This window comes from Grammomys surdaster, unplaced genomic scaffold (assembly GCF_004785775.1).
Source record: "Grammomys surdaster isolate TR1022 unplaced genomic scaffold, NIH_TR_1.0 169, whole genome shotgun sequence".
In the NCBI taxonomy this organism is placed as follows: Eukaryota; Metazoa; Chordata; class Mammalia; order Rodentia; family Muridae; genus Grammomys; species Grammomys surdaster.
In genome coordinates this window covers 5,471,922-5,489,220 of record NW_021604617.1, presented here as the reverse complement: position 1 = coordinate 5,489,220, position 17,299 = coordinate 5,471,922, and the positions used below count along the sequence as shown (strand labels likewise).

General features: G+C 35.5%; 1 protein-coding gene across 1 annotated transcript; it reads right to left on the bottom strand.

Annotated features, from left to right (window-relative positions):
- Window positions 1–1,810: 1,810 nt before the first annotated feature.
- On the bottom strand, window positions 1,811–16,852 carry Dazl (deleted in azoospermia like). Its single transcript, XM_028766686.1, has 13 exons — window positions 16,799–16,852; window positions 16,599–16,727; window positions 16,145–16,348; window positions 13,239–13,385; window positions 12,762–12,853; window positions 12,269–12,320; window positions 11,904–11,967; window positions 11,677–11,816; window positions 10,411–10,482; window positions 9,126–9,176; window positions 8,344–8,457; window positions 7,202–7,300; window positions 1,811–3,707 (listed from the first exon to the last, which is right to left on the bottom strand). Exons 1-13 carry the CDS (start codon window positions 16,850–16,852, stop codon window positions 3,645–3,647), a joined length of 1,281 nt encoding a protein of 426 aa, XP_028622519.1. The 3' UTR covers window positions 1,811–3,644.
- Between the last annotated feature and the right edge of the window lie 447 nt (window positions 16,853–17,299).

Here is a 17,299-nt window from a genome sequence, read left to right as displayed (position 1 = left end):
CTCATTTCTCTCATCTGTTTCCCAAAGGGCAGAAATCACAAGGGAGAGTTTCCATCTTTGAACCTCAGTTGTTATAAGCTTTCTGAGCTATTTCCAGAAGTTGAGATTTGTTTATCCCTTCAAATTATTTAAAAATTTCTGGAGCTTTATGTCTGGGCCAATTACAGACAAAGCCCATGGCTCAATGGTTTGGGGGGCATCTGGGTCTAGAGAGGTAAATACCCAGTATATGTCACAAAGCCTTTCTAGAAACCCAGGAGATGACTCATCTGGTCCTAAGTTACCTGGTAGATTTTCTGGCTGCCACTTTTAATCCTCCCAATATTTTTTGGAGAAAAAAGAAAAAAAAAGCATGTTACCTTAAAACAGCTTCAAAGAGCTGTTTCTAACAGGCTCTTAAAGGTCTGCGGCTTGTCAGAAGATAGTTGGGGGGGGGGTGTCTTCAGATCATGTAAGCCACTAACAGAGAAGAGGACATAAACCATGTACCCAGAAGTTGAACTTCCAGGTCAGGTAACTATTTTCTCTTCCCTGCAGTAAGGCTGAAAACAGGTACAAGTTTTGGGTTTCTCTGGACGACCTGGCTGCACCCTAATTATTTGGATCACCAACAAGTGGGCACAGATCTTAAGCTAAGAGGGTATGTTTCTTGCACCAGAGACAACCAATGGTTATTCTGGTGACTGTAGTTTGTATACATACACGTACATGCATATATACTTATACAAACGCATATTAAAATAAACTCTAATCTCAGCAATTTTACATTAATTAATCTTTGATGATTCCCAAAGCCACTCCTTGATATCCTGTAAAATAGCCTTGGTATCTTAATTTTCAATTTGTCAATGACTCAGAGCTTATCAACTATTAAAATTATCTACAAAAAGTCCTGTACCTATGGCTTTTTTTAAATAGAATTCAAAGTACTATGACTAGAAATGGAGATGGTATTAAGTACTTTTCTTCCTTAGATACTCTTTTACAAAACTTGATTCCATAGTAGTAAGTATACATTTCACTGCAGATACTAGGAAAAATACCTTGGAAGCACTCTTACTTGAAGTAAAAGCAACATGAATCTATAGGGCATCTACAAACAAAGGGTCAAAGATATTACCCTCCAATATGGGCAACAAAGAATTTTATAGCATCTAAAGCGAGGTCTTTGCCCAAGTGATGAAAGTTGGTTGTGTACTGCAGCATTCCCAACAGGTGCTATTGTTCATGCTGCGATGAAAACTAAACTATTTTCAGCTCCATTCAGTATTTTTCTCATAAAATGTACAATGACTACTGAGAATGGACCCTATAAGCTCATATATTTGAGTATCTAGACACTAGTTGATGCAATATTTGAGCAGGATTATGTATGACCTTGTTGGAAGAAGTATCCATCACTGGGTGTGGGCTTTTGAAACCTCAAAGCTACTTCTCCAGCACTATGCCTGCTTGTGTTAACATCATGCTCTCTGCCACAATTATGGACTTAAGCCTCTAAAAAGGTAGGCAAAGGCCCATGAAATGTTTTCTTTCACTAAGAGTTGCTTTGGTCATTTGCTTGTTCATTAAGAGTTGCAGTGTCTCTTTACAACAGTGAAAGTGATATGTACATATATACTGAAATATGTATAGATATAAACAAGTACACATGCATACTTTTTGTAGAATGTCTCAAAATGATTTTTATAAATTAATGCCCTGCTTAGCAAATGCAGTATATTTACAATTTCAATCACAGGGACTTACACATTGTCACACATTGTTCAAAGTTTACTATAATTTCTAGAAACATGATAGTACGCCAGTGATGCTTTTGAAAAAAAGGCTTTATTCATATATGCAAAGACAATAGGTAATAGGAACATACTTTTAAGTTTAAAATTAATCTTCCATTTTGAAAGGCTCAGTACTTGTCTCTTTCTCCCTTCTCTTAAATACTTGACTCCAACAAAACAGCAGACAAAAGTTTATTCCCTTACTTTTCTTTAAAGTCATATAGCAACAATTAGATTTGTGCCTCAGAATTTAGGGTATCATTCATCGTAAGTTGGAGATTTAATCACAGAGTGGTACATGTAAGAACATACACTACAAATACACTGAAATAAGGGGACAAACTGTAAAAAGAACAAATTTCAGGACACTTCTTAGTTTTCTGGTATACTGACTTGATGACATAAAAGAATTTTGACTTCAGATGTAGAATAAAATTAAGAGTTAAAGATCATTAGGGACAGTTGTGATATGAACCATTGGGTTCCAGTAAGTTAGAGTAAGTGGAATCTCCATGTTTGGGGGAAAGGGCTAATACAATATAGACAACAAGGCATTTTAAAACTCATGTCCCTGGCAGGTCAGATGATGGTCGGTCAATTGTTTTGGTTAGACTAAGGTCCCCTGAACTGCTCTGCTCGTAACTGTTACTTGTCTACTTTATACCAAGGAGCAATCCTGACAGAATAGGAGTAAGATTGCAAAAGACTGTGAGTACAAAGGTTCTCTGCTGTCACAATGCATAATGTCCAATGATCTAATGTTCATCTAATCTAAAAACAGATTCACTTTAGCACATTCTTGGGATACATTTATGAAACAAATTTTGTGGTTTAGAAATGTCAAAATTGCCTACTTTGGCTGTTTTGGACATATTTCACTTTACAAAGGGAAATACAATAGACTAACAAAACTAAAAATGTATTTAGTCTGTAACAACTAATATTTTGAATGTTTTTATAAAAACAATTTCTTTCAGATACTCTGATTAACTTTTAAGTGACATAAAAAAAATTTTCAGCACTCTTTAATACCAGTATTTTGCACAATTTTAAGACAGCCATTGAGTTTAGCATTTTAAGAAAAAAAAAAGAGTATTAACTCACTAAGAATAGCTTATACACCTAGTGAAGTTTAGTTTGTCTTGGATTCTTTAAACAAAATTATACCCAGAATTTTAGATATCCTAATTACCATCCCAACCAAATAACTAGGATATATGCATATGTGTGGATTCTAGATAAAGGGTAAAATATTTTGTATAAATGTTAAGACCCACTGATTGGACTGTTAAGAATCTGTTTTCCTGGGTTTAGATAAGGAAGACTTCAATAAAGCTAACTATATATTGAGTTCCACTGATTAAAAATGCAGTTCTAAAAATTCTGCTTTTGTGGCAAATGTTTAGACAAATAATAAATGTAAAGTACAATATTGTAAATACTGTACTGTTCAGGTACCTGTTGAGAAGTGAAATGCTTGTAGTCAAACTATCAAAATTCTGACCTTTCAAAATAGGTTTATAAAATCCTTTTCTTGAAAATTAGTACTTGCTTTTGAACTCTTAAAATGCCAATTTCAATTAAAAGTACTTAAGGTAAATCTTAAAAGTTATTCCTTTCAACTATTTTTCAATTATTTGAAAATTATTTTTTATCTTTTTTTACTTGCAATTATTTCTTCTTTTAACTATATGAACACAGAACCAGTTTCTATATAAACATCTAATGAACAGATTGAACATAAAACTAGGCAATCTAATATAACTTTTATAGAAAGTCTGAGTGATTTGTCAAATTTCCTATAATAGTGAAAAATTTTCAGTTTCTTTTAATATTCAAAACCAACAACCTCCTGAGATGAGAAAGTTAGCAGAGATGATCAGATTTAAGCACTGCCCGACTTCTTCTAAAGTGATGTACTCTTTTATCCTAGAAAAGATAGAAACAGTAATTTTAAATCATTGAAAATTCCGCATTATCACTACTGACCTAAGATTATGAAACAACCAATGTGTTAACTTTATAATAAACGAGGAAAAAGAAATCATCTTGTAGAACCCTGCAACAATAAATGCACCAACTAGTTAGGCTCTTATTAAATGAAATTAAAAAGGAATCCCAGTAAACTCAAGAATAGCAATTAAAATTAGTACCATTTTAGATAATTAATGATTTAGCAGGTGAATCAAAGGCAGTGGACTCTTAAAGCTATTATTTAAAAAAAATTCACCATAATTTATTATGTGTGTGTATGCACATTATGTGCCATGGCCCGTGGAGGTCTGATGACAAGTTGCAGGGTCAGTTTCTTTCCTACATCATGTGGGTTCCAGGGTTTAAACATAAGCCATCAGACTTAGTTGGTGGCAAATGCCTTTATCTACTGTGCCACCCTGCCAGCCAAATGAAACCAACCAAACAAACAAAACAACAAAATAAACCTCAAGACTTGGGTCTAGAGAAATGGCCTGGTGAACTAAGAACACATTCTCAGAGGATGTGGGCTGGATTTCCAACACCCGTATTTCAGCTTAGAAGCTGTTAACACTATCATATGACATCTGTGGGCATCAGGCACATAGGTAGTGCAGACATACACACAGAGAAAGCATCAGTGTGTGTGTGTGTGTATGTGTGTGTGTGTGCGCGCATGTATGTATGTATGTATGTATGTATGTATAGAGACGGGGGTGGGGGTTGGGAGAAACACACCAAAACCCTCTTCAAACCACAAAAGCTCTAGTAATGTTTTTATTAACGTCATCTGACAGAAACCATATTAAGAACAGTATTCTATTTTAATCTAAAATCCTTATTTTTGATTAAAAACTAAATCTTGTATATTTAAGGCTCATCTTTAATTTGTGAAGACATTTCATTCCATATGAAGAAAAGGTTAAGAAAATTGAAAATGCTTTTCTTTCTCAAGGGGATTGGTCCTAGGAACCCTCTCCCTCATGGATATAAAAACCTTACGGTTGCCCAAATCTCTTATATAAAATGTTTGCATATACATTGCAGATCTTTCTGAATACTTTTAGTTTTTTCTCATTTTACTACCTTATTGCTTTGAGGGGAATAACAAAGTCTATACACACGTTCAGTACAAATTAAAATATCTACATATAATCAGTTAAATTCAAGGATACTGGATTCATAGATACAGAAGACTGATATAGACAAATTATTTTCCTTTATTTTTTACAGAGATGAAGTTATAGGAAAGTTGAATCCTCAAAAAGAGAAATGGAGTTAATAAAATATAATTTTCTTTTCTACACAACTAGCTTAACCAGGCCCTTTTCCTGGGGACCAGATTCTGTTGTTAGGAAAGAGTGACTTCTATGTGACTAGAAGTGACTCATTTGGTTAAGTACCTGCTATCCAAGCATGAGGACATGATTCAGATCCCTAGCACTCCCTTTAAAAAGCTGGTAGTTGAGGTATACTATGTAGTCGCAGACCTCAGGAGGAGAAGCAGAGACAGGCAAATCTCTATAGCACATAGGTCAGTCAGCCTAGTCAAATGGATGAGCTCCAGATTCAGTGAAGATCCCGTCTCAAAAAGTAAGCTGGCTAGTAATAAAAGACACCCAAATTCCACCTCTGACTGTCACAAGCACCCTCATATGTGTATGTACACACACACACATCATGTAGCCTGTCAGTAAGATAAAATCCCACTTAAGTTGGGGTCTAGAAATGTGGTCACAAAGGCACACATTTTTACAAGTTACGTAGGAATTAAAATTGTGGGGCTGAAGTTAAAACAATGAGATTTACCATGGAAATAATCAGTGCATTCAATTACAGTAAAACCAGCATTTAATTCATCTTTGGCTCCATAGAAAAAAGTGTTTGCTCTGTATCAGGACAAAAGCTTGGGACCCTGAGAACACAAACACCTACTACAGGCCTCTATACACAGTCAACTAACACCCCTTGAACATGCATGCATACACAGAAGTAAAAGACAACAGCAGGCCACTTAAATAACTGATTCCTAGCAAGTGTAGAAATCTCTGGAGATCAGAAAGTTTTTCTTCTAATACTAAGTAAAAACTGAATTTTGAATTCTGTTTTCAAACAAGTCATTTTACACCTTTAGAACTTTTGGGCAATCTGACTACTGCAGTTCTATATTGCACTATGTAGGAAAAAAACCACTCAATTTTAAATGAGTATCTTTTATTCATTATGTTGCAAACACAGTACTAACTTTCACTGGCTGCTTAAGATTAGAGGTTAAAAATGGAGAGAGATTGATTACTAATAGCCAAGGATTTTATTTCTGGGATGGCAAGACATTGTAAATTTGATTTATGGTTGTACAATTTAGTAAATATACTAAAGTCCATTGAATTATATACTTTAAATGACTTGTATGACATCCATATTACATACCTGTTATTAATCTATTATTTTAAAAAATCTCCCCTTAAATGCAATTTTCTTTCCACTTACTTAACCAATTAATAGCTTTCATATATTCACAGACTCAAAAGTAAAGAGACCTTAGAGACTTTGTATTTTACTCATCCCCCTATTTTTACATTTGTGGTCTTAGGGGCTGGAAGAACAGTGCAGTATAGTAAAGCACAGTCCCTGAGTTCTTCTCTTGAAACAAAACAACCACAATGAGCTGGCAAAACTGTAGTCTTAAAATAAAAATCATCTTTGCTAAATTCAAACATTCATATTCTTTTCCACTTCAACTCTGGATCAATTTCCATTTCTTCTCACTTGGCTATTTTCAACCTTCTCAGTTTTATTCCTTTTCTTTCTCCACAGTGCTCAAATATGTTAACCAAGCAGTTCTTTTGTTCTCTTTAGTCCAAGAACTACAAATTATATTCTGCTTTCAAATTTCTCTTTTACCATGTGGTCAAAGGTTACTATTTTCTTATCTGCCAACTCTCACAAACCCTTTCTTTATATTACTTGTGTGAGGCCCGAGGTTAACATCTGGAGTCTGACTGTTCGGTACCTTTTTTAATGCACCCAGAGATGACTGACATGGGTTGTCCTGCCTGCATAGCTCGCTTTGGATCCAGTCTTTGCTTTCTGAGGACTGGAATTCTAAGAAGGACACTAATCCCACACCTCACATTTATGTGATTTTACGTTCAAATTCACACTTGCTTAGTAAGTGCTTTATTCACTAAGCCATGTGCCCAAGGGCTTACAACCCGTTTAACTTCTCAAGTTTTTCCCCCCTAAAGACAAATTATTTACTCTAAGATTTACATCACATCAAATATACTGCTGGGTAAAACTCAACCACCATAATTGTTCTGGAAGTTACAATAAATACTTCAATTACTTGGTTTAAAAATGTGTACACTACAGGAAAACATAATTCTTCAATGTTAACACACACACATACACACACCCCTTTACTACACATACTATTCTTTTCCTACCTTGAAGTAGTCATCTTGAGTAACAAGAGAGTTTCTCAGTCTGTTCTCAGGGTTAAACAGACAGGAGACCACGGTCTGTATACTTCGGTCCACAGATTTCTGCAACACAAAAGTTTAAAGACAGTAATTTTATTAACTGGAAATGCTTTCTGAACGTATTCTAAGCATATTCCACTTATTCTTAAGAAATTATTTCATAATGTTGAACTCTTATGATTTTTAAATATTATTTCTCCTAAGAACAGTGGTTTAAAAAGCTGAATTTACATATTCCTTGAAACATTCTTTTCCTATCACAGAAGGCAGCTTTAATATTTCAATAAGAAGTATCTAGAATGAGATGTTCAGTATTTGTACAAGATACTTTAATTTATATACACACATGCACGTATGTATGTATATGTATAAAGTTGGTTTTTTTTTTAAACAGACTTATGTAACTCTAGGCTTGTCTCAAATTTGCTGTGTACCCAAGCAAATTTGATTTTGAACTGATTTTTCTACCTCTGTAAAGTTTTACTTCACTATACCACCTTATTTTTTAAATTTTAAGAATGTGGAACTGTGGCTCAAATCAGGTTATAATTACCTTATTGTTTAGTAGTTTTCTTTTGGTTTTTTCAGTAATGAACACAGATGAGAGATGTGCCCAATGAAAATTTCCATTATACACATTCCCAACATATCAACCATTTTATTCATTCAACCGTATGAATTAGAATTTGGGAGTGAGGATATGTTCAATATCAAATAATCATTTTTTTTAAAAAGCCAATGTCGTAGAATACCACAAATGATATGTATTACTATTTAGCTAAATAAAAACTTTAAATTATAAAATACTTGGCAAATATAATTCACACTAATTGTAGAAACCTGGCCACTAAATTCTGCTAAGTTATACTATAGCAATACCTAAAATATGTTCAACAAAAAATAAAATTAGAACAGACAATGGAATCAAAAACTCTCAACGTTTGGAGTGTCATTATTTTGTATATTAATTGCAGAGTTAAGTTTCCTAATCTCTGCAGGTTGACTTTCAGTTTTAAATCTGGGCAGACAGACCTACTTGTCAAAGAACCATTACTAATAAACCTAAGTAAAAATATAAAAATCAGTAAACAAAATTAGATCTTTGCCTTTTGTGGGCCATTTCCAGAGGCAGGAGCAGCATCATGAACTGAGCATTCATTGGGCAAAATGTTAGCTCCTGGATCAACTTCACTGCAGTGGTAGTTAACAGTTGTATAAGCCTGTATTTAAAAATGATGAAAAGTATAAATAAAAAGAAATATACATTCTAAATCATCTGTTTTTCAAAATGCTAAGCTATTTCATAAAGTTTTAAGCCGAATGGCTAAAAGTCAGTCCTATTTTAAAATGTCCTCTGTCAGCACTATCAGAATCAGGATTCTAAGAAAAGTGTGATATGTAGTAGTAACAGAGTACGGGAGAATTTTCTTGATATATTTTTAAAATATCCAATCTTCATGAAAGTGAACAAAAGCTTTGGTATTTTACAGCTAGTATCTTCCTTTATACTTTTTATAAAGGATCAGTAATGGTAAAGTATTTGTCTTGCTCCTATACACATTTTCTCTAAATAGCACAGTAGAGGTAGATTAAGGGAAGAACAAATGCTAATTCTGAATCTAATATTAAAATTACTTTTTGTGGATTATATATCATGCCAACAAGTAACCAAAAACTTATACATGAAGCAGCCTTTGTGCCTGTGCATACAAAAATGTGGAAAAAAAGAAGTTTCTCTCTCATGTGTGTATGTAACTGAGATTACAAAAGAAAGTGAAATATTTACTATAAAAAGGCAATTAAAATATAAATGTATACAATATGGCAAGTAAATATATTAGAAAATACTGTAAGACTAATAAGAGTATGCTCAGCTAATTCATTTTACCGGAGGTATAACATAACTCCTCTGCTCTCCAGCAGGCCACTGCGGTGGCATCTTAAGAAAAGAAACAAAGATTATTTAATCACATTTTTACAAAAGAGGCGATAAGACAATGTTAAAGTACTCATCGTGCTGACTCAATTTCTTATTATAAAACAGAACTAAAGATAGATACCTTTATGTTTCTGATATCTGTGTACTTCTCATTTTCTTACATATAAAAACCTCATTTTCTCAGAAGCTGGCATTCAGAAAAATTTAATGAAAACAGTGGCTCTTGGAAATTATCACTACAGCTATAGCCATGGGTCATAAATATGGTCACATCTATTGGAAGAAATTTATGAAACTACTATTTCACAGCATCCAGCACAATCAAACAGTATCAAACAGACTCTGGATGCTCTAAGAACTGGGTAATATTTTTACTTCAACGTACTCTATAAAAATTTATAAAAATCAGCCTGGATTTTTCAGGTATTTGATAAGAGTGAAAGAATGCATGCTGAAATAATAGAAGATACTGAATCTTTGTAAACAGTCTGAATTAAGATTTTTCCTTGTCAAAATAATCTCTAAATAATACTGATGCCTGAATTATAACTTCTACTTTCCTTTAATTTTTAATAGATACTATGTGGCAATTTTATATAAACACAGACTATACTAATATCCCAAATTATTTTCCTTTCCCTTCAGTTATCTGATAATTCAAATCTATGCCCTTAGGGCTCAGGGAAACCTGGGGAAGAGGAGGCAGAAAGAGCGTAAGAACAGGAGGGGATAGAGGATACCAAGAAAACAAGGTCTTCTAAATCAACATGATCAAAGCTCACATGAACTCACAGGGATAGATGTAGCATGCCCAGGGCCTGCACAGATATGCACTAGGTCCTCTGCATAGATAGATATTATGGCTTCCAATTTAATATTTTTATGAGCTTCATGAGTTTGTGAATGAATGGGTCTCTAATTTTTGTAACTTTTCTTGGGCTCTTTTCCATTTGTTTTAATTCTGATGCACTAGTTTTTGTTTTGATTTTTTTATTATCTCTTATGTGGCGGTGTAAGTAAGCCCCAATTAAGTGCTTTCTTTTATAAGACTTGGTGTGGCCATTGTCTCTTCACAGCAATTAAACACTAAGACATCTACCATAAAAGCCTGTTTATAAGGAGTGGGTGAGAATGGGATGGAAGTGGGGGGGTTGGCATGACTACAGGAAGGGGAAAACCATAATCCGGATATTATACGTGAGAAAAAAATCTTTTTCAATAAAAGAAATAATACCTGATAATTATAAACAGGCAGCTGATATCCAGTGATAACTTGAACTGGTGAACTTGGATAAGGAGGATATGCCTGAGAATAAAGTACACAGAAAAAAATGGGTAATAAAATAAATCTGAGAAAATAATAGTATCATTCACAATACAACAAAGCTACAAATTTTCTTTTCCTATATATAGCAATGCTATAAGAAGAAATAGAGATGCTAAATGATTGGCTTTATGAAGAAAAGTATTTCTTGTCAAATGATAACCTATTACACAGGAAGGAAGAAAAGACAATGTTAAAATGACTGCTTTTCTAAGCCATCATACACTGATTATCAATATAGTTCTAGTAGGGGAGTTAAATTAATAGATATATTTCTTTATAAAAACACTTTTGCACAGTATTATGAACAGCAACATTAGCAGATAATCTCTAATATTCCTCCAGCATTTATGATTTTCTTATTTAATTTCTAAAAGTTAAGGGAATTATAATCTGAAACTAGAAAAAGAATAAATCAGTGTTTTCTAAGCTTGTATTTATTGACTGAAAACAAGTAGGTCACATATGGACACCTTGCATCAGTTAGGAATTAAGCAGAGATTTTCTTCTAAGTCATATTTAGAGCAAGAAAAAAATAAGGTAAGATACAGTCTATATTCCACACATAAAAATATATAGAATTTTACTATTATCTTTTTCTTTTATGGCAAAAAAAATCTCAAATTGAAAAAACAAAATATATCAATGTATCAATAGGCATAGTAAGCATGAAAATTTAAGTGTTAACCAATTTCAAACAAATTAAATGGAAGAATATGATTTATGGAAAAAAACCTATCAATTCTAGAACCAATATAAACCCAAATGTCAATAACTTACATGAGGAGTCGTTTGGAAAGCATTGCAAGTAAAACATAGAGTAACTGATATCAGCTGGGAAGATATCGACTAAGAGAACTTACAAAACTGTTTCCGAATACTTAAAAACATTTTCAAATTTAAAAACTTTACAAGAGGAGAAAAAGGTAATAGTAAACTCTTCTATATATATTTTTCTATATGCTTTACTGTGGCTACTAAGGTTCTGGATAAAGGTTTATAAATTAGAGAGGCATATTAGCATAAAAAGCACTGAGATAGTAACAAAATCCTAATACTTGAAGTAGTTCAATAAAGAATGGAGTTGTGTTATCACTTAATATCCAAATTGTGCATATAATTTCAGAGCTTAAGAAGACTATCAAATATAAGAATAAAAATACAGGCAGCTTTTACCTGAACATACTGAGTGATAGGATTCATCATGGTTGGAGGCTGCATGTATGTCTCAGCATTTGGACTACTCCAAACACTCTGGAACTGTGGTGGAGGAGGAGGATTAAAAATCAAAGGACGTGGCTGCACATGATAAGTACCTTTAAAAAAGTAAAAAGAACAAAAGTTACACTGAGTTCTCTGAAAACCTAAGCAGTTTCATCAAGAAATCTTCTGGTTTTACTCACATAAATTTTGTTTCCTGATTGCAGGGCCCAGTTTCAGCTTTTTACCATGGAAATTTATCTGTGACTAAAAACAGTTAACAAATGGTAATTTAATATTTCATGTCCAAGACTTAGGCAAACCTCTTCTGTGCTCAGCCTTACTTTAACCAAAGTGCCACAATGCATCAAATCCCATTTCTAATCCTGTCTCCAGTTGATAAAGCTAGAGCCTCCAAGCAAGCAGTTTCTGACAAGCTACATAAGATTACATTTTGATTTTAAACAGAAAAGAAGCCTGTTTTCTCTGTATTTTATATAAGATTGAATATCCAAGAATTACTCAACACTAAGGTATGCTAAGATTTTTACAAAAGACTATTACTTACTTCTACTATCTTCTGCACATCCACGTCATTGTAAAATGAGACAAATCCATAGCTAGAAACACAAATGAAATACAAAATCTTAACTATATAGTACCATGGTTTAGACTTATTATCCTATGTAACAGAAAGTGATGACAAAAGATCAATAATTGTGATAAATATAGACATAGAGAATAGATCCTCTATAGTTCTACTGCTGTTTTCTTAGTAATAAGTTAGAACATGCTAATATTAACATTCATTAACAAAGGTTTATTATTTAAGGCAAGACAGCTAAAATTTAAGACAGTGTGGAATGTGCCTCCATTTGCAAAAAATAGAAAATATTGAAATGCAAGTACTAGCAAAAGAACTGATTTAAAAAAAGTTTGTCCATTAATTATCAAAAGCAACAGTTTTATTAGCTAGCATGGCCGTGTTTGACATCCAAGCATCTCTCTGGCTATACTTAGCTCTATAAATTGTAGCTTATATCAAAAGTATGTTTACATACCCCTTCGACACACCAGTTCTATCAGTGATTATCTTCACTTCTTTTACTGAGCCATATCTGGCAAAGAAACTCCTGATTTCAGTTTCATCCATCTATGGAAAGGAATTAAATTTCAGGAGACAAAATTAAGCATTCAAAACTTTTAATTTTAAAAAAGATATTTGATTATGTGAAAGTTAATCTCTAATATTTGCAAAGTATTCTATTTTGTTGAGTGTATTTTTAGTTTATATGTATTAAAACCAAAGCTGCATAAAATTTAAAACAACAGAAAATCCTTTTAGGTCTACACATCAGCTCCCATTGCCCATAACATTTTAAATAGTTAAATTTATTGAGCTAACTTCTCAACTATGCTGCCCAGGCTCCTCTTGGAGGAACTCCTGGGCTCAAGCACTCCTTCCATCTCTTCCCACCACAACACTAACTGACTTTACAATTTCAGTTTAAAGTTTGAATGAAATATAAATACAATACCCTAACATCAATTCCACCAACAAAAACGGTGTTTGGCATGATTTTGCCTTCTGGCAAAACATATCCTTGACTGGTGGTCGCTGATGAAGACTGAGTACTGGCCTCCCTGGAGACAGCTGAATTTGGAGCCTCAGAAGTTGTGGCAGACTGAAATTTGGAAAATAGACAATCTAAAATATATAAATATATACGCACACACATGTATATAAACACATGACAAATTATGTAAAAACATTTCTTTTGTATTTAACCTCAATTAGTGTTACTCTAGATTACCTAGCAATACAGTATAGTTTAGCTTCAGGACTTAAAGCAACTAGAGAACTGGCATGAAAATTAAATAAAAGGATGTAATACTTTCAGAAATATCCTTCTTACTGTTACCATTTTTAAAATAAGTGTAGTGGTCTGAATTAAGAATGGCACCCATAGACTCACAGAATGAATGCTTGGTCATCATCTGAATGAATTAGGAGGTATGGTCTTGTGAAGAAGTATTTCACTAGAGATGGGTCTCAGAAGGCCAAGCCAAGTCCAGAGGCTCTCTTTCTGTTGTCTGTGGAGCTGGATGTAAAACTCTTAGCTCTCTCTCCAGTATCATGTCCACCTGTATGCGCCATACTTTGGCCATGCTAATAATGAACTAAACATCTGAAACTGAAAGCGAGACCTATTACATGCTTTCTAAGAGTTGCTGTGGTCATGACTTTTCACAGCAACAGAACACCAAGTCAACACATTTTTTAAATGTGTCTGAGCGCTTTGTCTGTTTGTATGTATGTGTGCCATGTGTGTGCTAGTGTCTGCAGAAGCCAGAGAGCTGGATCTCCTGGAACTGAAGTTACAGTTGTGAACCTAAGATCCTCTAATTGTGAAATAAGGGTTCTCTTCAAGAGAAACAAAAGTGCTTTTAACCAGTAATTCATCTCTCTAGCCTTTTCATGTCACCTTTTATACTATATTGTGAAAAATCCCAACATTGAAGTTTACAAAAATATTTTATTTGATGAACTGAGTGAAATGTTCTGATCAGTGAAGACTAAAACCATTATGGAAATACTACTAAATTTTAATTTACTGGGTATATTAAATCAAAAGCATATTAAAACCCCAAAGTAAACAAAATAGCTGTTCAAATCTCCAAACAAAAAAGTATAAACTCTTAAATCAATCTTTTTTCCTTGCCTTTCTATTATCAAATTAACATAAATCTTATAACTCCCATATTAATGTCTGACTGACTTTAGAAATAAATAAAACCGGACTAGATTTGATTTCCTAAGAGACTATCCATCTCTACTCAATTTTTTATTCAAAAATAAACTCAAAATATGAAACAATAGTTCGTTAATTTTCATAGGACTCCATTTCTCAATTTCTCCTTGTACGGATGAACTTAGGGTATATTTGTATTTGATAATTCTTTTTACTGGTGTCTGTACCACAATACATGGACGCGTTTCAACTTAGAAGTGCAATATTTCACCAGTTAACCAGAGTATAAGTTATAATGCACTGATTCTCAGTACTGTAGGGATACTTATTAAATGTCTAGGAACATTTCTGGATGTCACCAGTGAGGTAAACTTCTAGCATCTGGTAGTCAGCCAGGAATATTTCCATAACAAATGATTCCTATAATAAAGTATTATTGGGACCAAAATCTGTATAGTGATGTGATGAAAAATTCTGTTATGGTACCTCTAGAAGTGAAGAAGAAAATTACCATTGGGAAGAACTTGCTTTTCATTGTTCAAAATCTTGGTTTTCTTGCTTAAAATTAGAAAAAAAAAAAAAAAACCTCAAATGTCTTCTAAATGTAATTCTTTATACAAAAGTAAAATGGATGTTTGAGAAAAGTTTAATAGGGAGGAAAATAAAGCATTAAATAGGATGCTTGATTTGGGCTTAAACTACCTGCGTCATCAGAGTATATATAAGATTGGTCTCATCTTAATAGTGTAACATATATATTAAAGGTGGTACACCGTATCCTGGTCCTTATCCAGTAGGTGGCACTCAAAACCAAGAAAGCAAAGAACTCCATTTTAATATAACCTAATGACTATTGTATGCTTAGTATTGTTTTATCTAAAACACCCGCACTGATAGATGCTTTACTTTTAAAATATGATCAAAACCATTCTACAACCAAATACTTGTAAGTCAAAGTTTGATGTTCAAGAAAGTGTAATTTTTAAACTTAAAGAGAGGATCTTATTATGTTACTCTGGCTGGTGTCAAACTCGTGTCTCTACTTCTTAGAGTACAATTTTTATTTTAAATGACATCTTATGTTGCCAAAGTTGACCTGAATTTCTGAAGAGCTCCAGTGATCCTCTTGCCTTGGCATCTGGCCCCCACTACTCCCAATAGTTGAGATTTTCCACACACCCACATGCCTACTACTGACCCTGGTAGAAGGTATAATCTTACCCATCAATAGACAATAATAGCACACTGAAAACAGTGTATTAAATTTAAGACAGATTAATTATACCTCCAAATGACCTAAATGAGTTAAATGAGAAATATTAGAATACCAACAATAAACTTGGAAGCTAGCACAAACTTTCCTATTATGTACAGTAACATATTCCATTATTGTTGACTATCTACATGTCGAATAAAACTAGAGCTGAGAATACTGTTATTAAAGATTTCAGGATAACGTTTTTGAAATGTAATTAAATCACTATGCAAAGAAAATACCCATATATGCTACAAATACTGGCCAAGATAAAGTATGCAGTCATCAAATTTCTAACTGTAATGCAGTGAGAAAACGGTCCAGTATTGTGCGACTCTAATTATTGCGATAGACAATCAACTATTTCACAATTATGTTTACAAAAGTCCAACCTAATTCAACATCTGTCAGAAATTGTATTAATTTCTTCCTTTACCTCTAAAATGGAAAAAATGTTATAAACGAGTATATAACATTTAACGGATTTGTGACTATTCAGTACTGTTTCTGAGCCTGGAACCTCCTCAGGCAGCCTCCTGGCGGTGAGGTGGGGGATTACAGCAGAGCTGTCCCGTCCCGCTCTCTCCCTCCTACCCGGCTCAGGCCTCTGGCTCCTCCCCCAGCCCACGCACGACACACGCTAAACACGCAAGCTGACGCAAAGCCGCCTCCGACCCCTCGGCACCGCTGGCGACAGGGCCTGCCCAATGGCGGCCGGCGAAGGTCCCGTCTGACACAAGCCCACAGGCAGGCCCTGCCGCCGCCAGCCAAGGCGCCGCCTGGCGGAGGAACCCCGCGCTGGCTCCTGCCCGGAAGCCGCGGCGCTCGCGAGAAAGGGGCCTGGCCGCAGGGCGGGGCCTGGGCCGCCGCGGGCCTCACCCTAGGCCTACTCCAGCAGGCACTTCGGCCCGAAGGCGGGAAAGAGCCGTCACGTGACGCCCAGGTCGTGCACGTGGCCCACCCCGGAACAGCCCGAGGTCCTCAGGGCTGCCCGCAGCCACCGGCTTCCGGCCACCTCCCTGCCGCCCCGCAGTGCTCGTGTAGGCCGCAAAGTCAGCAGGGCCGCGACTCCCGCCCTCCTAAGCCTTACCCTGGCAACTGTCAGGTGGGGGACCCAGAACCGGAAATACGAAGGGACCCCCATTTTTTTTTTGCCCTCTCCCCACTTCTTGGTGCTAAACCGAAAAAAAAAAAAAAAGCCGAATTTCAACCTCCGCGTAAGGAGTTGCGGCCTCTGGCTGGTCTTGCACTGCCACCCGGGGGCCTGCCCTCGACTCACCATGATGGCGGCCGGAGTTCGGGTGGAAAAACCTCGAAGGTGGAGCAGAAGCCACGCGGCTGGCAGCTACGCTCAGAGGGCAGCTGCGGAGCGGCTGAGGTGGCTGCCTGGCCGCCAACGGGCCAAAAAAAGCCGAGGCGGCGGTGGAAAGAAAGCCGAGGGCCACGGAGACGGCGGAGCCCGAAGTGAGCGTGGCGAGGGTCGCTGAGGCACTGCGGCGTGGGCTGCGTGGCCCCCGGGGAAAGCTGTGCGTGGGCTGACCTCGTGGTGGGCTTCAGCCAATGGGCGACAGCGTTCGTCCCTCGCAGGGGG